This window comes from Scophthalmus maximus, chromosome 13 (assembly GCF_022379125.1).
Source record: "Scophthalmus maximus strain ysfricsl-2021 chromosome 13, ASM2237912v1, whole genome shotgun sequence".
Lineage (NCBI taxonomy): Eukaryota > Metazoa > Chordata > Actinopteri > Pleuronectiformes > Scophthalmidae > Scophthalmus > Scophthalmus maximus.
Genome location: NC_061527.1, coordinates 14,024,889 through 14,052,500, shown reverse-complemented (window position 1 = coordinate 14,052,500; position 27,612 = coordinate 14,024,889). Strand labels below are relative to the sequence as shown.

General features: G+C 43.6%; 4 protein-coding genes across 9 annotated transcripts in view; 2 read left to right on the top strand and 2 right to left on the bottom strand.

Annotated features, from left to right (window-relative positions):
* Positions 1–513: 513 nt before the first annotated feature.
* acot11b (acyl-CoA thioesterase 11b) lies at positions 514–9,925 on the bottom strand. Of its 3 annotated transcripts, XM_035648764.2 has the most exons (17): positions 8,122–8,353; positions 7,927–7,980; positions 6,892–7,090; positions 6,055–6,124; positions 5,732–5,792; positions 5,540–5,641; positions 5,309–5,444; positions 5,045–5,198; positions 4,724–4,843; positions 4,386–4,524; positions 4,206–4,261; positions 3,444–3,510; positions 3,258–3,341; positions 2,552–2,685; positions 1,744–1,875; positions 1,436–1,562; positions 514–1,277 (listed from the first exon to the last, which is right to left on the bottom strand). In XM_035648764.2, the coding sequence occupies exons 3-17, from the start codon at positions 7,079–7,081 to the stop codon at positions 1,134–1,136; spliced, it is 1,716 nt and encodes a 571-aa protein (XP_035504657.2). In that variant the 5' UTR covers positions 7,082–7,090; positions 7,927–7,980; positions 8,122–8,353; the 3' UTR covers positions 514–1,133. The 3 variants fall into 3 exon arrangements, with proteins under 3 accessions (XP_035504657.2, XP_035504658.2, XP_035504656.2); XM_035648765.2 differs by lacking the exons at positions 7,927–7,980; positions 8,122–8,353 and adding an exon at positions 9,811–9,925; XM_035648763.2 differs by lacking the exon at positions 7,927–7,980 and having other exon boundaries at positions 8,122–8,352.
* On the top strand, positions 9,107–22,056 carry ssbp3b (single stranded DNA binding protein 3b). 2 transcript variants are annotated; one of them, XM_035648774.2, is made up of 18 exons: positions 9,107–9,386; positions 10,176–10,248; positions 10,374–10,435; positions 10,527–10,611; positions 16,115–16,204; positions 17,320–17,394; positions 17,630–17,692; positions 17,806–17,869; positions 17,970–18,043; positions 18,207–18,271; positions 18,366–18,414; positions 18,701–18,736; positions 18,854–18,908; positions 18,992–19,056; positions 19,883–19,961; positions 20,184–20,212; positions 20,311–20,412; positions 20,674–22,056. In XM_035648774.2, exons 1-18 carry the CDS (start codon positions 9,331–9,333, stop codon positions 20,701–20,703), a joined length of 1,152 nt encoding a protein of 383 aa, XP_035504667.1. In that variant the 5' UTR covers positions 9,107–9,330; the 3' UTR covers positions 20,704–22,056. The 2 variants fall into 2 exon arrangements, with proteins under 2 accessions (XP_035504667.1, XP_035504668.1); XM_035648775.2 differs by lacking the exon at positions 17,320–17,394 and having other exon boundaries at positions 9,127–9,386.
* A 2,186-nt stretch (positions 22,057–24,242) lies between these two features.
* On the bottom strand, positions 24,243–26,865 carry dio1 (iodothyronine deiodinase 1). Its single transcript, XM_035648777.2, has 4 exons — positions 26,238–26,865; positions 26,011–26,154; positions 25,229–25,428; positions 24,243–24,863 (listed from the first exon to the last, which is right to left on the bottom strand). The coding sequence occupies exons 1-4, from the start codon at positions 26,572–26,574 to the stop codon at positions 24,798–24,800; spliced, it is 747 nt and encodes a 248-aa protein (XP_035504670.2). The 5' UTR covers positions 26,575–26,865; the 3' UTR covers positions 24,243–24,797.
* A 182-nt stretch (positions 26,866–27,047) lies between these two features.
* LOC118318783 (zinc finger protein GLIS1) overlaps positions 27,048–27,612 on the top strand; it is a 68,225-nt gene continuing 67,660 nt past the window's right edge. For all 3 annotated transcript variants that reach the window (XM_035648760.2, XM_035648758.2, XM_035648759.2), the window contains exon 1: positions 27,048–27,412. The gene's annotated coding sequence lies outside the window, so the exon portion shown is untranslated. The remainder of the gene's footprint in view (positions 27,413–27,612) is intronic.

Sequence of the window (27,612 nt, the reverse complement as noted above, 5' to 3'; positions counted from 1 at the left end):
ATCAGACACTGTTCCATGACGAGCAGTGTGAACAGGAAGCGCGGTGAGCCGCGTGCCAAAACCCACAAGAAACTCATCCAGCGATGCTTTGGAGTTTAGCATATGTGTCTGACATCATTTCATCATTTGAACTGAAACTCCACATTGTAATGAAAACTATTTTTCTTTCCTTTCTTTTTTAAATTGCATATCGTATTACCTTATGCACTTGTTCCGCACTGTTTCCAGGAAGCAGTGTGAGCATAACAGGATGATCATGGAACAAACACAATGAGCAAGCAGAGCTACAAACTCCTATAAGCCCCAGAAGAGGCTTAGGCCCGACTGTTTCACCCAAGACTCCATCGTACCCCTACGTCGGCCTTGTGCACCTATTGCAACACTAAAATCAGTGGGATACAACTGCAAGCTGTGTTTGAATTTCTTTGTTGTTCAAAAAAAATGGTCGTGAAATGAAAAGAATGGAGGGGGAGGGAGGTGAACACCAACTCAAGAGCTCAAATGAGCACAATCCACTGGTCTAATGTGTTTATTGTTTCACTTAAATCAAGACAGCTTGTCACGTGACATACTTGGCCATTGAGTGTCCTCGCATAATATAATCAGTTCAAGTACATTGCTTTTAAAATATACATCGTTGTCTTAAAATAAAACTGCAGCATTAAATAAGATTTATTATATAAGATTTAATCAAATAGTTTAAAAACTATTCAGTGAGGTAGAACATCTAAAGCAAAAGAAGCCGATTAAAAAATTGAAATATAAGTTTAGACTAGTTTTATCCTCATGTTAGTTAGTGTAAAGTCGGAACATGTTAAAAACTTAAAACTACTATATGTACCAAAATATGACTAGCTGACCTATTCGTCTTTATTGCACAAAGTTTTCCACAATACATTGACTCTAATAACACTTTGAAAAGGCTTAAAATTGGAGAAAGGCTCAGAAACATTGTGCATCAAAAAATACAGAAACTACATATCTAATGCAGAGACGTTTGTATCGCCGAGAGGCACAAATACATTCAACTACGGCTTCATCACAGTACCTCAACAACAGGGGTCAAATGGGATGAAAGATGAACTGATCCTTCCTATTGATGTAGCTGTACTGTTGTGTCACAGTGCAGAGGGTCAGGGAGCAGCCAGGCTGTCTTTGTTGACCTCCAGAAAGTGGCTGCAGGCGGAAAAAGCGCTGTAAAAACTGGACGAGAGGCCAGCGATGTCTGTGGAGATGTATGGGAGGACACCTGGTGTGGCCTGGTTATAGTAAGTGATCTGAAAAGGAAAAACAGGTCAGTTGTGTTACAGTAAAATTTTGCAGGTTGCAATACATTTTCTCTTTTGTTAATGTTGTGTTCTTTTCCGCAATAACATGCAGCATAGCAGTGTGCAAGCTGGCATGGTGAATTGAGTGACCCTCTCATTAAGCGAACCTTGGTGATGGAATCCGACTCTTCCCAGATCGAGAAGCCGGCACATAGCACCTCTCCGCGGGTGTGGCCATCAGTGGGTGGGTGAGTGGGCAAAGTGACAGAGCGCAGAGCGATCAAATATGGGTCCCTGAGAGGGTGAAAAGAGGACAGCAGCATGAGACTTTATGAAAGAGCAAGCGGGAGGCATTTATGCCTCCCACAATTATATATCAAGTGGAATGGAAAAGCAAGAGGGAAGACAGCAGTGAAGTGGCAAACGACAATGTGAAATGACGAGAGAAAGATATTCGCGTGATAGATTACTACACCTTGCATCACATGGCTTCCTCCTAGATGCCAGTAAGATAAAGTCCTGGCCTTTGGCCCCTTTACTGACGGAGGGTGTAGCTACTCGATAAAGGGTGTCTTCCTCATCTGCCTGGCTGATCACCTCACACTCCCTGCAGTTGACAGAGTAATCAGCATCGGCAATGAGCTTTGCTTCTTTCACATTCGCGTTTCTCTACATACATTACAAACAGTTTATATTCCATGCAGTAATAACACTGTATTGCATTTTACCCTGTCTGTTGGTTGTTGTTATAACACAACTGAGAACACACATTTTCTGAAAAGACCAACACCAACAATTGATTTATCCTTATTCTTCTGTGTCACAGTCCAAAACATACGAACAAAGAACCATAACATTGCACAGAGTGACACACTCATGAATATGAGCCCTGTATCTTAATTTAAGTCCATGCCAGATACACCTCCTGCTGCCTTAATATTCAATAAACCTACAAACAACTGCTGAAACTAATAACTGAAACCTCAATAAAGGAACAATACATTTCTTCCTGTTTGTGTTGAGTTTGATAAAATCTACAAAAGGAAATTATTCAGCATTTATAAAATTATGTAAGTGTATATTCCTGAGCTTTTTTTAACCATGCACTGGAAACAACTGGAGGGCGGGTGAGTGCTGGATTTGGTCTTTTTATAAAATTTGTTGACAATAATAAAAATGCAGAATAACAATGGTCTTCCTTTAAGCTTATTCTGTTGGTGCACCAAATGTAAGTTGCCCTGCGTCAGATGATGCAAAATGCAAAATATGTTCATGCTACTGACTCATAATGTTGGTCCCACTCTTTTCTTCTCCTCAGGTCTGACAATAGGTGGAACGTCTGCTCTGCTGCAACATTGATGTGCATCTCCACCTTGAAACACAGCATGTGGTTTTCCTCCAGTGTGTACAGTCTGACCTAAGAAATAGAGCACATCCACAAAAAGGGAGTGGGGTCAGTGTCTCAGTCTAGGCAACCTTCCAGGTATAGATGAGAGTCAGCATATATCACATTCATGTTGCGCCCAATTGAAAAAACTACTGGCACTATGCCTAAAAGCTGCATCGTCACATTTTGTTCAACAAATAATAAAAGAAAAACCCAGTTTACGTTTTTCCTTGCTTCCATAAAGACAAAAGGACGGCGTAAGAAGAGATCTGTGGCTTCAGGCCACGGACATGGCATGACAAGGGCAAAGTAACCAGATGGGCTGCTCTGTTCAATTAACTGTGCACATGTCAAGTCTGGTGCTGTCAAAACTGCCACATTAATTGCTGGCTGCGTCTTTTGAGAAAGATATTGCTTTTAGGCAAAGTTTTCTGACTTTTTCTGCATTATTCCACAACTTAATTAAAGCTATTTTGAGCACAGCCACTGCGACAGTGCATTGTTTCGTCCAAAACAATAAAGATCAGAATTCGTGGTGGAATCTCTGCAGCTGCAACCATTTAACAAGCCATATCCTGGACAGCAACACAAACAACACTGACCTTGTTTTTCTCAGAAGTTAATACCCAGTTGTTTCTGGTGTCCATTAGTTTCAGTGCTGAGACGTTGTTGTAGCTCAGGTACATCTGAAAAACAAAAGGACTGTCTGAAATCGTATGATTGAATCCAGTGGCAATGTCTGGTTACCAAGCATGTGTGTCTCTGTTTTCCAGAAATGACCTGAATACCTGGTTACTTGGATCCCAGGGTACAGACAAGGGCACTACGGTTTGCTTGCAGGAGATGATGTATTTCCTGTAAACAGAAGGGAAGCAATGATATAAAGTAGGGTCCAAAAGTCTGAATCCACTATTGGATCCTGCTACATACAGGGGGAAAATAAAGACCAGCAACATGACCAATATTGACCCCGCATGTGATTATCAAATAGTGTAATACAGGTTATACTGGAGGCCAAGTGTTCAACAATGAACTTATTATGCTTGACAGACTCTGCACCAGAATCTGCTCAGCTGTGATATGCTGCCCTGCCAAGTCATGTGCTGCTGCAGGGTAGTGTAAACAATGGATTCTGTTGCACGACACTGGACAAACTGAGCACGAGTGACACTGTGTCACTTTATACTGCATTATACACCACAATAGCTTAGCACGAGTAGAAATGTATTGTATTGTACTGTATTTGTGGCTTTTGTAATGATTTTTGACAATGCCTTAACTTTTCTTTGTGATGTCCTATTGGTGTTACATTATTGGAGGGACTATTTCTTCAATTAAACCTGAATCAGTTTCATTCATTATCAATTGGCTCAAACCATATACATTTCCATGTGAATAAAATAATATATTTTTTAAAGGAACTGTCTTTGAAGAGATACGAAAACATTTTCTGCATTTAGGCAAATTTTTACTCTGACAACATTATAAAACTTTGGAATAAACAATGTAAACCTTCTGCTACATCCAATGGTTTCATTTGAGATACTGACCTATCCAACCGAATCTTTTTTCTTGCAATGGCCTCTTGATAACGCCTTTTCCCATCCTGTGAAACATGTCAGAACTTATTACAGAACTCAGAACACAAGGATGCTTATTATATGAACCACCTCTATTTCAGCTCTACACTGCACTATACATTAGAGCAACAAGACACTGGGAAAACTCACCACAGGCTCAGGTCGAATCCTTGGAAGTGTGCGCGGTTTCCTGTCACTGTCCAGCACCTCAAAGGTCATAAAAGCACTATTTATATGGCGCAGAGGTTCTCCACCCTGGTAGGCCTCAGCACATACTCCCACCTCCATGCTAGAGCACACGTGTAATGCAGGCAAATGGGTTGTCAAAATGACATGCACACACATACACACCGATTCGCAACAAAAACCCAGGAAATATTATAGGAAGCTCCAATGCAAACATTTCGATGACTTGAGAATTATTTGCCACTTGTGTGATAAGACACTCGCCCAATGTTGTAAGAGTTGGTCATTATGTGTAGACTCACCTGTGCTTGAAGGAATTGTTAACAATGGCTTTCAGTACCAGTCGGTCACCAATGTGAGACGGGCCGCGGAAATGGAACATGTCAATGGTCCTCAAGGTTGGATGTGCATTGCACAATCGACTAGAATAAAGCATAGAGAAAATAGAATTACAGCGTCGCAGTTGTGTGTCTCATCCAAACAGTCACGCTGCAGAAAACATGGTCACAATCCCCCCGTTAGACTGCTGTTGGCATGGAGGCAGATTAAATATTACATGTAAATTAGTGAGTCTCAGTAGAGCTAGAAGTTTCAAAGCTTTTTAAAGTAAGTTTTCTGTGAACCTCGCTGCAATCGTTGCAACGTTCTCCATCCAGGCCATAATCTGGCCCCCGAAGGTGCTGACTTGGTGATTGGCATGTGGAGGTAACACCAGCTCTACACTCTCCACTCGTGTCCGCTCAGCTTGCACGGCGTTGTGATACTCCCGGCATTCTCCTGGTGAGAGTACAAAAAAAAAAAGACAACCAAGCAGCTGTGATCAGACAGATTTTAAAATGGTAAAGACGTCTTGTCAAGTGCTGTGTTATAAACCCTCGTGTCCGTACCCAGTTGAGCTGTGCTGCTGCTCAGTAGATCTGTAATGATCTCAGCATGGATGAGCCTCATCCTCCTCCTCTCTGCTGCCAGGCTGTACTCCATCTGCTCCATTTGTGTGTGAGGAACCACCTGCTTCAGCTGTACCTAAACACACACAACCAGGGGATGCTGAACATACATTAGAAAAGGGGCATTTTTTGTCCATACATATATATAGAGATATATATTTTGCCTCTAACCTTTCCAGCTTCAGTTCGTCTAGCAACAAAGGTGGCAAAGGCATGGCAAACATTCCACTGCCTGGCAGTGTAAAGGTCCTCACAAGTCACCAATATGCCCACCTGAAAAGAAAAGAACCACCATTCATCTTATTTTTGCAAAAGATTCCGTGTACGTTGACTAACATGAAATCAAACTCTACATCCACCAACCTCCATACTGGATGTGAAGGCTCTGTTGACCTTTGCTATGATGTTGACAACCTTTCCCATCCTGGAGCAGGATTGACACAAGATTCATTCAAGTGAATAAAGTGCTGTATTCTCACATGTGCTCCTGCGGACATTTTATGGAACAACATTTGCGTTCTCACATATAGCCCCTCTAAAGAAATGTCTGGATCAACTTTAAATCAACATTTCTTTGTCAGAGAACTGACCCAGTTTGTCTCCCCCTAGTTAGTGCATGCAACGTTTTCCGTGTATTTCAGGTGGAGATACACCTCATCAGAGCAGCTTTGAGGTTCATTCCTTACCCAATGGTGTGTTCAAAATGGATGTCGTCCACAGAGGCAGTGATACAGGAACAACCTGAGTGTCTCTCGGCTGGAAGAAGAGAGATTACACAAATACTCAGTGCAGCTCAAAGCCACAAAGCGTCTGCAGGTCAGGCATATTGAAAGCTTTTGATCTACTGTATGTGAAAGACTATAAAAGGCATACAGAAATATTATGTCACATAGAAGGACCTGTTAGAAATTAAAATGCATTTCATTCTAGACAACTGCAAACGAATATATTTATTTTTTGCTGTGTCTATTATCATCAGTGGAGCTTCAAAATCAATTCTTGGCCTTGAGCAGCTAGAACAAAGACAAGTCACTGTCTGAAACCAAATCATGTCCAAGTCCAAGACTAAATGACGAAAACAACAATATCCTATGAGTAAAAATAACAAATATGACAAAAACTCAATGCATCTAAAAAATATGGATGCATCCGTGATGAGCTTTCCAATTACACGTGCTTTGTACAAGCTCTCCTATGGAGGACAAGTAACTCAGCAGGACCGTACAGGAAAGTCACACTAGTTTAAAAAGGACTTATTGAAAGATCAGAATTTGATTTACACTCCATGGCCACTATTTACTGTCGAATACTTCAGTGGATAGTGATGAAAGATTCGTAACAGCACAACAAAGATGCATCTTTGGTTTGTCCAACTGACTAGTGAGGTTAAACTACTGAGTATGAAGTAATAATTTAGCATATTGTATTCATCAGCGTTTGTTGTGCAGGTTGTCCTGTCCTTCAGCCAGACACATTTCTTTGCTTTAATTGGAAACATGACAGATTTCCTGATTCTTTCCTACCAGACAAACAGGCTGTGGAGTCCATCCACTTCAGCAGCTGCCCAACGCTCAGCTCGCCACAGTGGTTTGCGTGGCAGGGCAGCACGATCTGACTCATCTTCACTTCAGTGGGGTTTCGGTACACCTCCCCACTCTCCTGGATGAACAGAGGTTCCAGCACTGTGTCGTCATGCTCCCCCTCCGACATCATGTCTCACAACTAGACAGACACAGAACACAGAAAAAATAAGTTACAGCAGAACTTTGACACTTTCTCTCTCGCATAATCAAGAACAATCTGTGGTCCAACATATAAACAAAAGGCCGTGGCATCAGCCAAATCAGTGAAGCCTGCATTACTCTTAAACTGTCAGGCAAGACCTTCGATTCACACAAACTAGACAACAACTGAACCAAGTTGTTCTAGTTGCTCGTTTTTGAGAAAAGGAGCAGTTTCAGTTTGCTGACAGGCGTTTGCAGGTGAAAACACCCGCTTCAGATTTCATTCAGCCAAGTTCTCCAGAAAACTCAAACCTGCTTTTTTAACCAAATTCCACAACATCAATTATAAAGACTTATTTTCGTAAAATGTGGTCTTCTATCAGGAAATATCATTCAATATTATGATATGATATAGTAGTCAAGTATGAGCTACTACTCACTTAAATACTATAAAAAAAATTGAGTATTGAGTAAAAAAATAAGGCTTACTGATTCCTATATTTTAAGGAAAGGTTGAAGTGAAAACTGAATATGACATTTTCATGTGACCTAAACAATGCGCTTTTTTTGGTCGAGGGGGCTGCAACATGAAACAGAGTTTTGAGTGAGAAGTGGCTCCATTTAAAACTCTTGGTAGAGTGAACAACTGCAGATTTGGATCATTACTGAACATTGAAACTGCGCAGTCACTTTGAACCCGTGCTGCAACAGCTGACGCTCCAACTCAGCTCGACGCAGAGGAGACATGCCGCTACACGAGATATTCATAGAAACTATTTGTTGGTATTCGAGTGTTTGCCAGTGACTTGCTGCAGTAGTACGTGCGGTGGTCACCTGTCTCTCCGGGGACAGGCTGCAGTGACCTTTACATTCACCACGACCTCCCTGCTGCGATTTGGCAGAATAAAGAAAAGATATCAGGCGCACAGCAGCCGAATTTAGGCCTGTTGTTGTTTATTCCACAACATGAATCGTGACGAGTAGACACGACACCGACGTGTTCACGGGTTCAAAAACAAACGTCCTTACCCGAGTGAAGAGTTTAAATGCTGACAGTAGTCTGTGCGGTCGAGGAAAAGTTCATGAAGGACGGGCACAAAATATAAGCACCGGCTGAGAGAGAGAGCAGCCGGCAATCCACTGGACCGGACTGCGCGCACACTCACACTCTCTCACACACACACACACACACACACACACACACACACACTCTCTCTCTCTCACACACACACACACACACACACACACGTACACACACTCACACACACACACACACACACACACACACACACACACACACACACTCGCAGCTTTACTGAAGCATTTCACCACTGTCCACTGTGGAGAGAGAGAGAGAGAGAGAGAGAGAGAGAGAGAGAGAATTCCATGTACTGGTTTCTGTAACGTCCACGTTTTAAGGTGGAACTGACCTGAACTCACTTAGTTGTCTTCTTAGGGGCTTTATATTATCGCTTAGGCAAGATGTTTGAGCGTGGGCCATATTATTAAAAAAAACGTAAAAAGAAAAACAGCCAATAATATTTTGTTTGTTTGTACCTTTTTACGTTGTTTGCTTTGATGTAAAGGCACATTTTAATTTGTTATGTAGCCCACTCAAGTGACATTCGAAAAGTTACAGCCTCGAATCTTTCTCTGTTTTCTTCTGCCTTGTACTTCAGGTTTTTATTCATTTGTCTGCTAATTCTAAGACAAAACAATGCTCTGATCTTTATTCCTCGGCTGGTGGTTGTGTGTGTGTGTGTGTTTGTTTAAGAGCTCCAAAGTTTAGTGATAGTGGGAGTGATTCGACATATTTTATATTATACATATTTTATTGACCTTTATTTAAGAGAACCCAGAGTAATTAATTTCCATGGAACAGGTCGGACAGAAGCAGAAGGAGAAAACGACGTACAGTGAAACTAGTATTTCCTTCATTAAACGACGCTCACTGTATCGCAGCTATCGGCGTCAAAGCGTCAAACCGAAGGCAGCAGTGGGCAGACCTTAAGGCGCCACGGCGCGCTCTCATTGGCTGCGCGGAGCATCCGTCGGCGCCGGGGCCCGCCTCTTCCCCCCGCGGACCCAGCCTCGGTTGAGTCGTCGGGTTGAGCAGGAGTGCGGTTGGAGTGCGAGAGGGTCGCGGCCGCGATGATCTGACAGATGAAATAGCTACAAAAAAGAAAAGAAAAAGGAAAGAAAGACGAGAGCAGGCGGGCGTGCTCCCTCACGAAAACCATGTTCCCCAAAGGAAAAGGCACCCCGGTGCCGTCGGACGGCCAGGCGCGAGAGAAGTAAGCTCACGGACGTGTACTGCCGTGTGTACTGTCGTGTGTACTATCGTGTGTACTGTCGTGTGTACTATCGTGAGTATCTGTCGTGAGTTGTTCCCTCGCCGTTGTTCGCTGGACGGGCTGGCGAGAGGCGAGTTCCTCCTGGAATTGAATGAACCGCCGCGTCTCTCTCCCCCTCTCTCTCCCCGCTCGCCATTCCTGCTCCGAGCCGTGTGGCTCCTCGCCCGTGTCCGAGCGAGTCACCGTCGGTCGCTCGGCTGCTGGTGTTAACCGGCGGTCGTCTGACATTTTTTTCAGCGGTTATCCCGTCGAGAGCGAGGCGGGAGGAGAAAACAATAACATCGCCTCGCGCCAACGTACATTGTTTTATCTGTTGCGATCTGTCTCGCTTTCTCACTCCCCCCTGCCCGTCGGGATACTGTACCCGGTGAACACACAGCAGGCGGCTCCTCCTCCTGCTCCTGCTCCTGCTCCTGCTGCTTTTGTGTTTCACATCACGACGCTGCCTCGACACTTTCTCTCGCCAGTCTCATTGTTGGCGGTCTTCGCCAGGCTCGGCTCGTCTCGGTCCCCATTTCATTTCTTTCTTTTTTTTTCTTCTTTTTTTTTTTTTGGCCATTGGCTATTTGGCAGCCATTGTTCAAAAGGGGCCTGTGCCCCAATCCAGTCACTCAACGTGCCCCCGAGAACAATTCAATTGTCTTTGTTGCCTGTTCAAAAATGGTATTTTAATTTAACCTGAAATATGTATTCTCCCCCCCCCCCCCCCCCCCCCCCACACACACACAGGTTGGCTCTATACGTCTATGAGTATTTGTTACACATAGGAGCACAGAAGTCTGCACAGACCTTCTTATCAGAGGTATTTTGTTCAATTTTTTTTGTAATGCCCCTTTAATTTCAATATTTAAGCACTTAAATTGCATGTGCTCTTTGACAATAATATAAAAATGTATTCTAATGACGGAAAACCCCCTCTTTCCCTAGATACGATGGGAGAAAAACATAACACTCGGAGAACCCCCCGGATTCCTCCATTCCTGGTGGTGGTAAGTGATCGAGTCCCCCCGGTGAACGTGTCCAGGGGTTGTTTGGGTGGTTGTGTTTTGTGTGCTTCATCATGACCTGTCTTGTCCACAGTGTATTCTGGGACCTGTATTGTGCCGCACCGGAGAGGAGGGAGACATGTGACCACTCCAGCGAAGCAAAAGCCTTCCATGATTACGTGAGTATAGTGCTTACACGGGAACTGTTGCACACACCGCTCTGTCTTCTGCTGAGGAAGAAAACAACTTCTCTGGGCTATAAGAAGTGGTGTAAATCACCCGTCTCAAGATCAGGTTGTGCAATGATTTTTTTTTGTTGTTGGAGCTATTAGAGTAAAGTGCTTACTATCTCTGTTTGTCAACACTCAAGACCTTACAAGAGTAACACAGCTGCCATACTTCAGGACGTTATGAGTCCCTTTTCGCTTGAAGTATTATCATGACTCTCCTTAAAATTATTTCTGTCTGATTTCTGCTTTTTTTTAAAAATATTCCTTCTTTACTATGTTTTGCAAATTGTTGTTGGAGATGTAAGTCATTGACTATTTCCCATGTCATCTTGCCCTGTTGGTGGGTCGAATGATGCGCCCAACAATGTGCTTTATGGGCTTCTGGGAAATTGATGCTGATGTCAGCATGTCCTGAGTCAGACCTGTCGAGTGCCTTCCCCCTTGTCCACGCCGAGCTCGAGCACCCTGCCTCATTTGTGAGGGCGAAATAGAACCTGCTGTGTGTTCTGCACAACTTCCAAGACTTTTTTCGGCACAGTTTGATTTCTGACAAAGACCCCCCAGCTGCCCTAATGTGCAATAGCTCCACTATGTGTTAAAATGGATTTTGAACCGAATTAATGAGACGTTTGCTAGGATGAGTGCATCTTTCTGTGGTGTACTCCTCCTCCTCTTATGATAGTGAATCCCTATTAGCAAATTCTGGATGTTTTGCATCATGATAAGCCGTTTTGCATAGAGTGCTGTTTTCATGTGTGCGGCATTGTTTCCTGCTTTGACATACGTGGCCTTAGGACGATCAAAGAAAGGGCGACCCACTTGTCAGTGGCTTCTGCTCTTCCCATCCTTGAGGCCATATCTCAAAAGATAAGATGAGAGCTGTGTAGCCGATGTAAATAAAATAAAAAAGTATTTATTTTTATCTAGCTGTGCTGAATCAGCACAGCCAAGAAAGATATTAGAGGTAGTCCTCTCGGGATGACTGATACACAGCCCAGTTTGTAGGTAGGTTGGTGACCAGGCAGCAAGGGGTTAAAATGGAGATGTTAGTCCTGCTCTTGGCAGATAGGGTTGTCAGGGTAACAGGCCTCCTGATCTGGCAGGTGACCTGGGAGCCAGGAGAGATGCTACGACGACGTGGCTCTGCCCTTTCAATAACCACACTCCTAATTATTCAAACTCAAACAGACAAAGGAGGAGAGTATTTTGTCTGAAACCAGCCTTCATTCACCTCGCCTGTCTGCTTCATTACAGTTGATTGCAATAGCTTGGATTTTGTTGTTGTTGTAGATTGCTTGAGTGAACGTGTGGCTGTAGTTTAAACTGTCAAATATGAGGAGGACGAGACAGACAAATTTAAGAATTCTGCATCTGTGTTGGGAAAAAAATGAATGTTCCCAGATATGAATTCTAGATTGTTGTGTTTTTAAAAAAATGTTATGTTTAAGGCAAATGTATAACAATGACTGAAAATTTGCTTGCAATTTTTTTCTTGTTTTAAAATTATGAAACATCCTCCGACTAGTTTTAAAAGCTTAAATGACACAAAAAAAAGCTGCTTCATGCAGCCCATGTTGTGACCGAGACCGTTTTCATAACATGGAAAATATCAAGCCAATGAGGGATCTGTGAAACGCCAGTCTGAGCCATGTGCTGCCGTGGTGTGGAGCTTTCAGAGTTTCTGTGCGGTTGGCTCTCCCCGACATCTTGCGGTTACCCTTTGCGCTGATTTTGATTCCACTTTTGCTCGTTTGTGGATGCTTGGGGTCAGGGAAGTGTGTATGGACAGTACTAGTCCTTGGACCATAGCCTTTGTCTTGATGTGGGGGAGGTGAGTGCTGCTCTGTTAGCTGGCAGCGCTCGTAAAGCCCCGGCGTATTCACACTGGGTCTGACGAAAGCACTCCCCCAGGGGCCCCGTCACCATGGCGTCGGCGGCTGATTGATGGCTGTCACAGAGCTGAGGGGCAGATTGGGGAAAAAGGGAAAGGGGAGTGGCACTGTGGCATATGCCCAGCATACACCACCACGGAGGAGTAGAGGGAATAAAGACACAAGGGGGTTGGGGAGAAATGGAGGTGGGAGATGAGACGAGGAAGGGACCGGCTTGAAGTGACTAGAGAGGGAGAGAGAGCAAGCATCCAGTCAGGATCCAGAGTGGCTTTTATGATGTTGATTGATGGTTAAACATTTACAAGCTAAACATAAGGGCTGGTTTCTTTTGAGCGTCGGTTCCAGTGGAAGAAGTGAGGCTGTTACGAGCATGCTAGGTCAGGAGCCGGCAGTTGGGTGGTCTGCGCTGCAGCTCAGCCCCCTTGATCATTTCTCTTTTTTTAAATTGTACTTTTATTTTTCTATTTAATGTTTGTACCTCTCTGTGTCCACCCTTGTTTTTTTCCCACATTTACCTCAGTCAACCTCCTGGTCATCCTCACGCTCATCCTTTTTCACCCCCCCTCTTCTCCTCCTATGTGTTCCCCTCTCCCCCTCTTTCTTTGTTTTTATAAAGGCAGCACAAGCACATCCGCAGCCACTCTGGCCTTTTGTAACCCCCCTCAGTGATTCAAGGATTGAGGGAAGATTTGTTTGGCTAGAGTTGCTTGAATGCTTTTAAGTAGACACATGTACATGCTGAATCATTATGAAATGGATGGGGGTTGGTCTGTCCTAAAGAAGGTCCCCTGGGAAGTTGTAAGGAAGGCCCTGGACAAGAGCTCTGTAGCCCGAGGCAGAGCTGAGACATCTGTCCCTTGCCTGTAGCAGAGGCTCCGTGGTTAAACGTGGCTAATTTGGACCAAAAAGCGGCATCAGGCTGTTTGGGACAGTCCAGCAATCGCAGCTGCGGTTCTTTAGAGAGACATGATAAAGATCTAACATAACATGCCTGGGAACCCACCATGCACGTAGCTTCCCAGTCCCAGACAGCTTCAGACTACAACAAAGCTATGTAGATTGTTGGCATCATTTTATTACGTTGCCGTCAATACATTTTTAAATACAGCAGTGTTTTACGTCATTATTAATTTTCAGGCCTCAGTCTTGGAAAAGGCTACTTAAGGATAGGGGACCAAAACTTAACTGCAGTTCCTGTTTCCCTTCTAAGGGGCCAGACACTGTGACTGTATGAGCATACCACTCTACTGTGAAACTAGCTATAAACTCTAGATCTTTATCTCCAGTAAAGTCGTGATAGACAGACATCTGCTTACAATTACTGTACACCAGAGAAGTCGTTTTCAGGTCAAGATGCACTTCTCTTCACAAAACATTTACATTCCACAGAGCTGGAGAAAAAAACTGATCACCTTTAAATACCTGGGGATGGGTTTGGGACAATATGCTTGTTTACTGATTAGACACTCTCAATACATGGTACTGACTAGATATATATTGCGTTTACTTTGTTTACTAGACAAAACACCTTTGGGGACTATGTAAATCATGATTCATAAAACAATACACATCACTGTTATTTTAACTGCATCCTTGATTAAACAAAAGACTAAAGATGGACAACATGACCACTCCCAATCCAAAATATCTTGGTTGCCCCCTGGTGGCTGGCTGCAGTACATGTCATAAACCCCGCCTCCGCCATGTTAACAGATTGGACATGGGCCAAATGAAAAAGACAAAAAATATGCCAAATAATTCTTTTTCCAGAGTCGGTTTCTTTCATTTTAGGTAGTTCCCATTAAGCTAATGTATGTTCAAGTTTTCATTTCAGGAAACTGAGATGGCACCAAATTATCTTTCAAGTTTTGTGGGTGCCGTGGAGGATATTTCATGTCCTGATGACTTTTGTAATGAAAAATTAATCTCAGAGGAACTTTGTAATTATTTACCCAGAGGCCTTGCGTCTGTGTACCTGTCGGGCCGTGCAGGTTTGATGGAGGAATGACTGGATGAAGACAGTGACTGTTTCAGGAAGGGTGGGTTCTTAACTTCCCCCCTTGTTTTACTTGCATATAGAGGACTTGTCTGGGCAGTTTAAATTCTTGAAAAACAAGTTGTGTTTTATTCGATATGCAGATTATTTGGCCGCATTCTCTCCATGCAGCGCTGGTCCTCAACTGATGAGTGTTGAGTGTACTCTCCCAATATGGAGCTGACATGAACGACATCAGATTAAATGCCAAAAAAATGCAATGATACTGTCATGAAAAGAAAGCAGGAATTAATACTCTATAATACTATACTCTCAGAGTGAGTGTGAGGTAAATAAACAATGAAATGAATGATTGTATTGAGTGTAAAAACGGCAGCGTTTGTACAGTAAGAGATGCTTTTTAAGTCTGAGAATTAGGTTGCACTCCGGTGTCAAAGTACAATGAGTGAAACTGGAGTCTGTAAAGCCACTGAGAACTCCACATACTTTCTCACATCTACAGCAGAAGTGGATTATTTGATAAAAAAGCCACAATGTTCTTGGCATCTTTTAGAATCTCCTTCTCTCTCGTTTCAAACAATGACAGAGGGTTTATATATTCTCTGTGTCTGTGTCCCAGCGGTGTTGGGGCCTGATGAGACGTGACTTTCCCCTGTGGCCTCACTTCTCTCCCCGCTGAGGTATTTCACAGTGGCCCTGCAGTGGCGGCCGGAGCAGATATAATTAGAGAAGGTGCAGTCAATACCAGGGAGTGTGTTGGCTATTGACCAGTGATGTCTGTAGAGCTGTGGGGCTCTGGACAGGGACAAAGAGTGTTTTTGTGCTTGTGCTTGTGTGTGTGTGTGTGTGTGTGCGCGTGTGCGTGCGTGTGTGTACGTGTACGTGCGTGTGTGCGTGCGTTGCATGGATAATGGTACATTTATTGTTGTAGTAATCATCATTGCCTGTTTGCGTACATTACAGTGTGAGTGAGATTAACAAATGGGGCTGGCTGTAGGAGCTTCTATAGAAGCAAAACCCCACCGCTCTGAAGACATTAGCTCATCTCAGATTGCTGGAGCTACAGGGAAGAAAATCTCAGTCAATTAGGAGCGTGTGACCGAAGCAAATGGCACATTAGTGAATTAGGGCTGTGGTTTGAGCAGGAAATCGGCCCAGCGAGCCCCCTGTTGCGCAGCAGCACTTTGGAGCCACTGATTCAGTGAATCCCACTGATCCTTATCTGACCCACTGGTTCTTGGACCAGCACGGCTCAGAAGCCCTTTAATACCCCTTTTCATACTGGGGACCCTTAAAGGATGCAGATCTACTCTGTGTGTTGGCGCCTACTGTTCCTTACTCTTTTTTTTTCTTTCTGGGTTAGTCCACAGGGGAATTAGATTGCTCACATGTACTCCTCTTGAGCCCAGCTGTGCCAAGGATCTTTATTTGGTTGAGAAGGGACCGAATAAAAGTCTAAGCAACTGACTGCCATTTATGTTGTGAGAAATCTCACAATATTACCGATTCATTTGTATTTTGTGCAGCACAGTGAGTGAGTCTGTCTTCTGCTTTTCCATCTTAGAGTGCAGCAGCAGCCCCCAGTCCTGTGATGGGAGGGATGCCCCCCGGTGAGGGCATGCCGGGAGGACCAATGCCACCCGGCTTTTTCCAGGTCAGTACAGTGAGACCATTATCTGTTACCATCAGGAAGACTTTCCCACCTTTATTCTTTTCACAAATCTCAACATCGATAACAATTAAATAATTTCTCGTGGGTGGACGAATTCATCAATGGACATGGTTCATCTCCCTCCCTCCAGATTCGTGAAAGGTTGTTGGGGTTTTATGTATATTCTGTAGCTGCGTATCTCAACATTGGTATCTGCCCTGGTTGGGATCTTGTTTTGCTCCACTCTGCTCAGTGGATCTGTAGTAAACATCATAGACGCTCTGTCTGCTTGGGCCTCTCCAGTGCTGTAAACAGGCAGGCGCGGCCATTTTCCCTAATGGAGAAATCGAAAGGTGCAGCACCTACTGTAAATCAATATCTCATGAGGATAAACTCTTGGCAGGCAAAACTGTGTGGAACCACCTCTGAGGAGTGACATAAAATTTCAACGTTGCCCTGCCTGCGCTGGAGCAAACCGCTCACTCGTTTTGACCTTGAAGCCACAGAGCCGAGACTCATTTATTTCGATCATGTTAATATCAGGGAAAGACATTTTGACGCTGATTTATGAACATGCACACACTCATCCTTTTCTATAGCAGAATCCAGGAGGAGGTTCAATTAGACCCCTCGCTCTCTTGTCATATCAGCAACATTAGCGCCACAGTGCCGGTGTTTAGTGTTGTTATAAAGCTAATTGCGTAGAGCTTAATTGATGCTGTTAATTTAGGGAAATTAGCACTGATAACATGCTGCATGCAGCAGGCTTCTTAATGTCTTGACTGACAGGCAAAAGAGTACACATCCTCTCCACCTCCTCCACCTCTCTGTCTCTTTCCTCTCATTCAAGGCCAAGTCATTTGCTTGCTCTTCTCCGCTCTCTCTTTCTCTCTCACTGTGTTTGGTATATGAAAGTGAGCGTCTTATTTTTGTTCAATTTTTTTGCAGCAAACTTTTGGTTTCTTGCACTCAGACTGTCCTCTGCCTCGCAGTAACCCTGCTTCTCTCTCTGCCCCTCTTGTTTCATTTCTGTTTCTCACCATCTCCGTTCGTCCCATCCCTCCCTCTCTCCCTCCTCCATCTCCCTCCTCGCCTCTTCATTTTGTGCAATGCCACAGGGTCCTCCTGGTCCCCAGGGCTCTCCTCACCCTCAGCCTCCTCCCCCTAATAGTATGATGGGACCTCACAGTCAGGTAATGCTCCCTCTCCCTCTTTCTCTCTCTTGTTCTCCGTTTTTGCTATCTGCAGTCATCTGGGAACGCTGGTTCTCAGCGCTGACGCTCATGCTTTGGCATTCCGTCTCAGCTTGATGCTTTACGCTGCTGTCAGTATTCGCAAAACATGAGAAATTAGAACATTGTTACATTTTGGGAGATGTATGTGACTTCTTTGCTGAAATCTCATGGAGCAATTGTGTTTTTGTTGTAGTCCTTTATGTCGCCTCGCTTTGCTGGAGGCCCAAGAGGTCCCCCCATCAGGATGGCCAACCAGGTAGAACACACGCGCGCACGCACACACGCGCGCACACACACACACATTCAAAATACATAGCATGTTTTTCAAATGTAAATTTGTTAATTTTCTATGTGTTTTATCCCTGTTAGCCGCCAGGCGGAGGCCCAGGCCCTCATCCCATGCTGACTAACATGGACCCCACACGACCACAAGGTGTGAATCCCTGCAGTAGGCTCTTTGAAGACACTACATATGCAGCACAGATTTTATTTCTTGGCTTCTGGCTTCATATAAAATGTCTTTGTCCATCCAGGTCATCCTAACATGGGGCCAATGCAGAGAATGAGTGGCCCTCGGGGCATGGGACCTATGGGGCCCGGTCCTCAGGTAGGCCACTTCACCGACACCCAGATAGAATATATGACCACTGCGTTGAAGACCCACTTTTTTTGAAAATTATCTTAATTAGTGATTTGTGGCTTTTCTTTTAGTACTGTATCCAGTGGTTTAGACAATTTTATGATTTTTCTGTTTATGGTTTTCCTCTCAGAATTTCGGTGGTGGGATGAGGCCTCCACACAACGCCATGGGTCCTGGTATGCCAGGAGTGAACATGTGAGTCTTCTTCATTTGTAAAAAACATGCTGTCCCTTGTATTTCAACCTAAACGCAATATCTTACCAAGGTTTCTGTCGGTCTTGCCATCTAGGGGCCCAGGGACTGGCCGACCATGGCCCAATCCCAACAATGCCAACTCTGTGAGTACTAATACACACACACACACAGAGACACACACACACACACAGAGAGAGACAGAGAAATAGTGGTTCAGATTGCAGGCTCTCCTCTCAGAGCGGTGGAGGTCTAATGTTTTCAGAGGGTCTAGTCTGGGAAGTAATTGTAGTATTATGTGTCATGGTTTCCACAGACATTTGGACAGACAGGCATAATGGTGTTAGGATGATCGAATGATGACATTTTGAGGCGTAGAAAACGGCTTGCTCTCCCATTTCTGGTCTGTAATGTTTATGTTTTTGGTTTCAGATGCCTTATTCATCACCCTCTCCCGGCGCGTATGGGGTGAGTACACATCCTGCATACTACAGAATTTTTAAGCACATGAAAATAAAACCATGTTAAAAAGTTTTTACATACATTTGTAATATATATTTATTATTTTTGACTGTTTCTCCAAAGGGGGCATCCGGAGGAGGAGGACCCCCTGGAACTCCCATCATGCCCAGCCCCGCAGGTTAGTGCCCCGTGACCCGAGCTGTTGAATCGTCACCTCGTTCATGCTCTCTCCAGTATTAATTATGATCGTGCCATTTCCAGACTCCAACAACTCTGGTGACAATTTGTACACCATGATCAACACTGGACCTGGCAACCGAAATAATGTAAGTGCCTTTTTTCATTCTGACATAAGTGCTGATGTTGTGATCGGTGAGTTAAGTAGAAGTTAAGTCATTTTGAAGATGGACTTTGTTGCTTACGAACAACCTAACTACGTACATACTGTACATCCCTTTTGCACCAAAGGCACAACCCCATCTCAGTTTTCCTGAGTCAAGAAACTTGTTCTAACAACACAGCAAAAATTCACAGTCAGACCTGTGAATGTAATATGGGTCACTTAGTTAAAAGGGGGGGGGGGGGGTTAGACAGAGGTCAACAATTAAGTGGCTGAGGAATGAAATGTGCTGTTGTTGTTGTTGTTGTTAAGAAAAGCTTCTGCCAATAACCACTTGACCTCTCCAGGTCAATGCCATCTCAATAGACCTCTTTGTCGAATGGCTGCATGCAGCTGGTGGAAAGTTAGGATTTCCTTCTCTGATATATGTTGCTGTGCAAATAAAGTATATCCTCGTATTCTGCTGTTAATTGTATGTGATCACTGTAAAGTGCATCCTGACGTAACTGCCGTTGAGGGAGAAGGGAGAGACAGAACATTTTACTTCCTTGTGCATGAATAGATTTGGCCTGCATGAAACACTATTTTTGTCAACCTAGTATCAACCCCGCCTTCCTTAAGCACAAGCGCCTCCGGGTTTTACAATCGAAAACCCACAGTGGTTTGACACTGTGGGTAACTGTATCACTCAGTCTTTTGGAGCTGAAATGATTATTGCGTTACTGCATAGACACTGGTTTGCAGGGTTTCTTTTTGAACTTTGCTGTGGAGATGTGATAAGTGAGGCCATGCCCTCTTTGTTTCTCCTGCAGTTCCCCATGGGCCCCGGCTCTGACGGGCCCCTGGGAGCCATGGCTGGGATGGAACCACACCACATGAACGGATCACTAGGTAACACCATCCACTTCAACACGTCTAACTTACACTACGTATAATTATTGTGGTGGCATTCTTTTGCATTAAATGAGCGTACCTTTGTCCACTGTGGCACGTGGCAGATCAGTAGAGGCAAACAGGTTGTATTTCAGTGAGAGCCATTGTTTTAAAATGACTTCCTTATTTTCGTGAAATACAAACATTGTGTAATTGTTGTTTGTATTGTTTATATTTTAGGCTCTGGTGATATGGATGGCATGAACAAGGTAAATGTTATAACCATGCAAAGAATCTTTGCGTTTGAAATTTAATCTGGAAATAAAAAGGGAAATGTAAAAAAATGTTGTGTACTTCTTGTTTCCAGAATTCCCCAAACAATTTAAGTGGCATTAGCAATCCTCCCGGGACCCCGAGGGATGACGGGGAGCTGAGTGGAAACTTCCTCCACTCCTTTCAGAGCGAGAACGTGAGTCTCCCTTCTGGCCTGTTCCTCCCCTCAGCCTGAACTGTTGCTGACTGTAATACTTTGATGAAGCCAGAGGTGGAGCACTGTTGACCACAGAATGAAGCCACAGTCACAACATATTAACATCACTGACTTACAGTAGCACTGTGGAGAACAAGCTGTGTGTTTGACCAGGGCGCACTTGGCAGGGAGAAGATGTGTGTGTGCGTGTGTTCGTGTGTGTGTGTGAGTTGTAATACTCTCTTCTCTGTGCCTCCACAGTACTCTCCAACCATGACGATGAGTGTGTGACCTTCCCCCCTCTCCAGCCTATCCAACATTATTTGCCATCTTTCCAAGGATCTGAACTCACTATAGGACACAGCCAAACACAGCAGCACTGAATCAGGGAAGGGCGCCACATTGGTTCCACGCTCACGCCAGAATACGGATTGGAGAAAATCTAAATGGCTGGTGACTACTGGTCCTTGCTCAAAAAATGAAGGACAAATTTCTCCATTAATCACGACCCCATGTGTGACAAAACCAGCTACTGAAATGCATACATGACACGTTTTTATGTTCTCTGCCGAGCCCTCGTATCCCCCTCTTAGTCCCCTCGGCCCAGAGCGAAGAGAGGAAAAAAATGGTTGAAGTTGACCTCTTGTACTTTTTAATTATTGCTTTGTGGTGCAAGATGTGCAGGAAAATGTCTCCGCTTTTGTCATTTAAAACACTGGAGAGTGTGCATATGCATTGTGTGCTCGGAAAGTCTTTGTCTTTGTCCTTTTACTTATCGCCATGCATCCTGTGTCACAAGTCAGTTGACATCGGACTCAGAATTTGCCTTTACCCTGTGGCCACCTCTCTGAATAATGTACTATTCTTCCCAATGCCCACTTTTCTATTTAAAGAAGGTTTTTGAAAGGGGGAAACGATGTGAAAGAATACAGCTTTTATTGTGACGACCCTTCACAGTATGAAAGTGCTCAGATGGTTCTTGCAATGTCCAATTGATCCCATGTGATCAATTTTCAGTCTGTTACCGTTGACAGCAATGCTTCTCTGTCCTCTCTGCGGTTTTGATTTAAAACAGCTGGACCGCTGTCGCGTCCTGTCAGGAGGAAACCAGACCTGGGCATGAGGAGCGAGTGCATGAACGCTGAGAATCTGTGTACAACATACTACCTAGTGCTGCTCTCGTGGAAGCCCGCTTTAAGATATGGTGTATATCTCTTTACTTGCCTGTGCTTAACACTCTGTGCTCTTCATTGTCGTAACCGTCTGTGTTATTTCGTCTTTGGTTGATTATGATGAAATGGCTATGAATGAGCTACCCATTTGAATCTGATACATATTGGTTGTTCATACTCCCTCAGAATCACCCCCCCTCCCCCATTTTTTTTTAAATATTTTGATACAATCTTTGACTATCTATATTGCCCCAGTTATTCAGTTAGTCAAAGCTTTCTAAACTGATTCTAGTAGGCATCATTATAAACTTAGCAGCAGTCTTGTAAATGTGATGAGAATTATTTTTCCTTTTTTTCTTCCTGTGAACATTATGCATTATACACATCTGTCCTATGTTGCCTTTATTTGCTGATATTTTTTTATTTCAAATTGAGGAAAGATTGCTTGTTAATATAATTTTACAATAACTTATTTCACTGTGTGGGTTGCATTATTTTTTTTTTTTAATGTTGACTATGTTGATCCATGTCACAAATGACTATTCTTAACTAAACAGTTAATTAGCACACATGCAAAACCATTCAATAGATGAATGAAAAACGATTTGTTTTGTGATATCAGAGATGAGAAGGGATCCATCTTCAACTTTTCGATGTAGTACAAAGCAAACTCACTACCTGCAGGCAGCGAGCAGTGATCCCTGTGGGGGAGCCTGGGGGTCGCTGTAGTCCACGACTGCCAGACTAGCCAGAGGCAATCCTGGAGTTAATAAAGGAAGTCTGTGGCAGAGAAGGGGGGTGCACTTGCTCCAAAGTCTACAATTAAAAAACAGCCCTTGTGTTTTTCACCTCTCCTTCTCCCATTTGGAGAATAATGGCTTCACATTGCCCTCTGGTGGGCTTCAGTGGACTACACTAGAGGTCGACAACATTCACACTCCCTGAACACAGCACAAACATTGGCTTTACGGAAAGATTCTGGCGTGAATATTGACGACTGCACACGGTCGGGAGGATCTGACCGTGTTCTGGTTCCTTGTCTAACAATAGGAAACGAGGCTGAGCTGCTGCTGCTGGCTGCTCTCCACAGGATGTGGCCTCGCTGGGCAGGAGCCAAGCCTCCTCTCCAACTTCAGATCCACACAGCTAATGTTATGAAAGCAGCAGCAGCAACACAACACTGCTTTGTTCACTACCATGGTCATGTAGTAGACCATGAGGAAAGCATGAGCGATGGTCCTGTAGTTGTGACGTCTTGTTTGGTTTCTGTCACAGGATCCTGCTTTATATATTAACAAATTATTGGGGTTTTTTTCCCAGGAGGGTTTACACATGTTTTTAGAGGAAACATTTGTGTCATTGCTGCTCCTTTATTGCTTGGACCATGAAAAATATTATAGGTGAACATATCAAAATGTACCCGAATATAAAATGACATGGTCAGATTATTAATTCACTGTTAATAGGCGGAAGACGAACAGAGACAAAAGGAAAGTCTACAAACAAACAAAAAAATTTGCTGATTATTCTTACCTTGAGACTGTTGCATCTGTAATATTTTCCATTATCAAAAGAGTCACAAGCCATTTTCACCTGTCAATCATAGACCTTGAAAAGCCCCAAAACTCACATTTGGAGAAACTGTTGTGTAACAGAAGTTTTCAAATTGAAAGGCGGCCCTCCCCAGGGAGGCTCCGGAGTTTCAGTAAATGAAAACTGAAAAAAACAAAAAACGTATGAAAAGAGTTCAGAGATACAGTTGTTTGGGGAATTTGACTGTTTTCCCCTTTTCACTTTCTCTGACTCAGAAACTAATTTTGTATTTGGTTTAGTCTGAAGTTATGTCCAACTATCTTTGCTCAATTGTTGAGCGTCTATGGGATAATCATGATCATATGTAGGCTTCCAGAAACAGACAAACTATACAAGATATATAAGGTGGAGAGAGGGGAGCTGCTTTTTCTTTGTTTGCTGTAGAAACCTCTGCTGTGGAAGAATTAAAAACAACTTAAAGTCAGTTTACAGCGAGGGAGGCATTTTTTCCAAACACGTTATATAATCGAATCCAAAATCTGTCCATGTGTGGAGATAAGACAGTTAGCTATTAACACACATCGGGGCCTGAATGCCACACTCCACCCCTCCGTGCATGTCTGTGTACACGCTGGACTCGTTGAACTTGCTAACAGTCATACAGAACAACTTGTTTACCATTTATCACATCCAGACCAGACAGCAAACAACCGCCAGATTCTGGCGTGGCGGACGACTGCTGTGTGCGTCAACATTGAAGTCCTGCAGCTGTTTTCTCTAAAGAATTGTGATGTCAAAATTAAGACCGTGCAGTTTTTTGCAGAACATCTTATTCGATCCAAATAAATCGGGGGGGGGGGAGAGAGAGCGCATGATTTACCATAATTTAGAATACAACTATAGTTATGTGGCAAACAACGGCTTCCACGCAGTCCTGGTGCTTCTCATTTTGAATTACCTACTGTGAGAGCAATAATTGGATCATTCATGAGAGAATTTGATGTGCTTTTTATTCAACTACGCTGCCAAGCAATGGAAGGAGGAGTATGGCAAACACTGATAATCCCTCATCTTGCTCACTTGTGTCATGATATTGAAAAAAAACCCCACACAAAGTACAACATATATGTATAAATTGAGGACTTTAATGAGGGATCCCAGATTATTAATGCAAGCAGCCCTTAACAAAATTGTAATAGAAAAGGACATTTATTCTGATTAAATGTAATAGAGATTATATAGTAAATATGTCCAATCATAAATGCCCCTATAACATTCAGAGGAAACCTACTTCTCACTAATGTTTCATCAAATTACAGTCACTAGAGGTTTACACTGTAATCGTCATGGTAAAGCAGCTTCCTGGTGAATTATATTGGAGCACTTGTGGACAGAAGTAAACCTTAGTGGAATAAACTGGACTATCAGACACCTGTATATTGAAATATCTCCAACACAAACACCGAGTGGACCATGTCTCTGTGTTTCACTTCATCAGGCTACAGAGGCCAATGGTTTGATCTGTAGCCGTCACTAAGAAAACACCGAGGTGAGTCCAGGCTCAGAGGTTGACAGTTCAAGTTTTCAGAGTGCAGAGACTTTAGAGCAGCGAGAGAACTACATGTGGATGTGGAAGTATATTAATTAGTGCCTGATTTTAAGAAAAGATTACCAATCTTCTTATTTCATCTTCTCCAGGAATGAACGCACCTCTAATGGATTGTAGCCCCATGGTCCCATCCCCCCCTAGGAAACAGTGAGGAACATTTGTTAAAACCAGAGAGAACACCGGGACATGTCTCTGCCATGTATTGATATGTTAATTCTAGATTTCTGTGGCCTGGCTCCTTGCCAAGAATTCTGGTTGAGTCTGTGTTGTTTACTGCTCTTCCACACGCAATAGCGTGACTAGGCATAAAAGTAGGCATTGCATGTGGACATTTACACCCATAATGCTGGTATTACTTCTAATCGCACGATTGCATGAGGAGAGCAAAGAGGGTGGAGAGAAAGAAATTTCCTCTTGACACCTTCCTTGGAAAGTCCCTGATAACGGTCACGTAAAAGGAAAAGTACAGGAGCTGGTGGTGCAGGTGGTGCACAGATCTCACCTTGTAGACGACTTTCCCAACCTGAAGCACATAAAGCCGCTCAGGCAGAGCGCCATACTTTACGGCAGTGACATCATTCATTTCATCCACCACCACCGGACACAGGGGCTCCTTTTCAACCAGGACCTGTGCCGCAGACAGTCTGTCCTCCAGGCTCTGGTGCTGGTTGATGTTGAAGTTGTTGGTGAAGGCCCAACCGTCTGTGACAGATGAGAAAAAGAAAAAAAGCATATAGGAAATCCTGTTTAATGGTTGTTGCATAAGTAGCCTACATAACAGTAGAGTTACTGTGTGTTTGGTGAACGCAGCCCAGACTATGGAAATTGTTTCTGCCTCGTGAGCTCTTTTCTAAACTGCATTTCAACTTATTTGCTTTGGTGAACTGAAACACTCATTATCAGAATGTTTTGCTAAGATTTGATGATGCAAGTCTTGAGAAGACTTCAGGAAAGCTCTTATCGTTATAACTCATCTCACCAACTGATGTGATCTTGCAAAATAAAAACTTAAACTGCTGTATTTTTGATTCTCAATTGCATGTTTTTTTAAGTCTGTAAAGTGCAGAAGGTCTTTGATAATTATAGATGATGCTGTAAATTGGAGGGTGAAGAAAACCAAGTTAAGGCACGTGTCCATTTCTTTAAAAAAATCCAATAGTTTATGTGCACTTTTTAAGTATGTCATTGATAATAAATAGTTTTCTTTATTCCTCTATTTGATCTCCTCCACCCACACGTCATGCTGGTGACGACCCACAGGTCACTCCAACGACCTCCACCCACCTGTTGAATGAGCCTCGGCGACGTAGACCACCAGGAAGTCAGCGACGTCGCTGAAGTCCCTGACGAGTTGCTTGAACTCGTCAAGTTTGTACATGAACGGGGGTCAGGTGCAACTTCCGAAACTCAGCACCAGCGGCCTGTTGCCTGCAGAGGAAACACAGCAGAGGATTAGGAACGAATCAAAGTGATGGGACCATTTCATGAAGGTGTGAATCTGCACAACGGACCCTTGAAGAACTTGCACACAGTTGTTCTCTCTCCGTCCATGGTGACCACAGGTGTGTCCGGAGCTTCTCCACCCTCGAAGGCCTCTTGTCCGAGGGACAGCCACATGCTCTGAGCTGCGATTTTTACGAAATCAAACGATAAAAATGTCGGACCCCAGTCTTCATAACTAAACTTCTGATTCTGGGTCATTGTGGTCTTTTCCCCCATCTTGAGGATTTGCTTCCTGGCGAGGCTTGGTGAGATAAAATGCAAAACCTTGAGCAAGATGTTGAGTCCTATCATGAAGCAGAACATGCATGCGGTCGAGAAGTAGACCCATAGTTTTTGTATCAGCATGTTGGCACCTTGGTGGAGTCCCGTTGTCTGAGTTTCTCTTACAGAAGTGTCAGCTGTTGTCGGACACCGCGGTTACCGCCCACTCGCTTCATATAGACCAGCTGCATTCAAGGACTCGTTTTTCAGCTCGTAATTTCTACTACAGTACACAAGGAGGAGCAACAATAACTGCAGAGGTACTTGCCCAGCAAACTAAGGATGTGTCCCGCAACATTGAGATTAGTCCTCGATCCTTTCATTATCGAGTCTTCAAAAAAAACGTACTACTTGGAAGTCTCTTTAAGGAGAAATATGACCACGTGCCACAGACTGTTTACAGTCTACACGAAGTGATTACATTATTTCTAGGTGGTATATGTTTCTTCCCCCCCCGAATCATTAAAGATTATTGTAACCATTTCAATAAAAATAATACGTCTTTTGAAGAAAAAAGAAGAAAAAAAGATGAAGAAGTAAACACTCTACCCAGGTTGCCTTTTCTTCCAAATGAAAAAAAAAAGAAAAAAGGCAGCAGAGCTTCCTGGCCTGGCAGTCGTGGGATTTAGCGAAACGGGTTGAATTTCTTTTTCTCAGTTCATGAAATATTTTTCATTCAGGTGCTGCACAGGTGCGTTTAAGATTGTGGGCACATCGTCAGGTCAGTGGCATGTGTTGTTTCAAACGACCTGGTGTATATCACAAACATCACAGGCCACTCACCTGTTTTCACTCACCACACCTGGAGGTTCAGCTAGCTAGCGTCTGGCCTAGCTAGCTAGCTAGCTCGTCATCAAAACTCGTTGAATTCATCGCTACTTTGCAGTTTCTTTTTCATAAATCACTTGGTGGTTAAATGAAGGTAAGTCACGTGTTCTCCACGACTGTGCCTAATTTTGTGCATTTTCATTATAAAAGTGACAATACATTCTGCCATGAAGATATTACCCCAAAAGTGCAAGAATCACATAAACATTTAATCAAATTGAATTTTCACATCACTCCTTTTTTCAACATGTTCTGTTCATAGAGCAGCTACACCTGCCCCCGTCATAGTCCTCC

Excerpts from the sequence above, each read along its gene's own strand:
- acot11b (XM_035648765.2), bottom strand. The coding sequence starts at position 7,081 with ATGATGTCGGAGGGGGAGCATGACGACACAGTGCTGGAACCTCTGTTC. Across the intron at positions 5,445-5,539 it reads GACGAACTGAAGCTGGAAAG|GTACAGCTGAAGCAGGTGGT; the intron begins GTTAGAGGCAAA and ends GTGTGTGTTTAG. Across the intron at positions 1,876-2,551 it reads GAGTGGGACCAACATTATGA|GGAGTGTGAGGTGATCAGCC; the intron begins GTCAGTAGCATG and ends TGTCAACTGCAG.
- ssbp3b (XM_035648774.2), top strand. The coding sequence starts at position 9,331 with ATGTTCCCCAAAGGAAAAGGCACCCCGGTGCCGTCGGACGGCCAGGCG. Across the intron at positions 18,044-18,206 it reads CTATGGGGCCCGGTCCTCAG|AATTTCGGTGGTGGGATGAG; the intron begins GTAGGCCACTTC and ends TTTTCCTCTCAG. Across the intron at positions 18,272-18,365 it reads GGTATGCCAGGAGTGAACAT|GGGCCCAGGGACTGGCCGAC; the intron begins GTGAGTCTTCTT and ends CTTGCCATCTAG.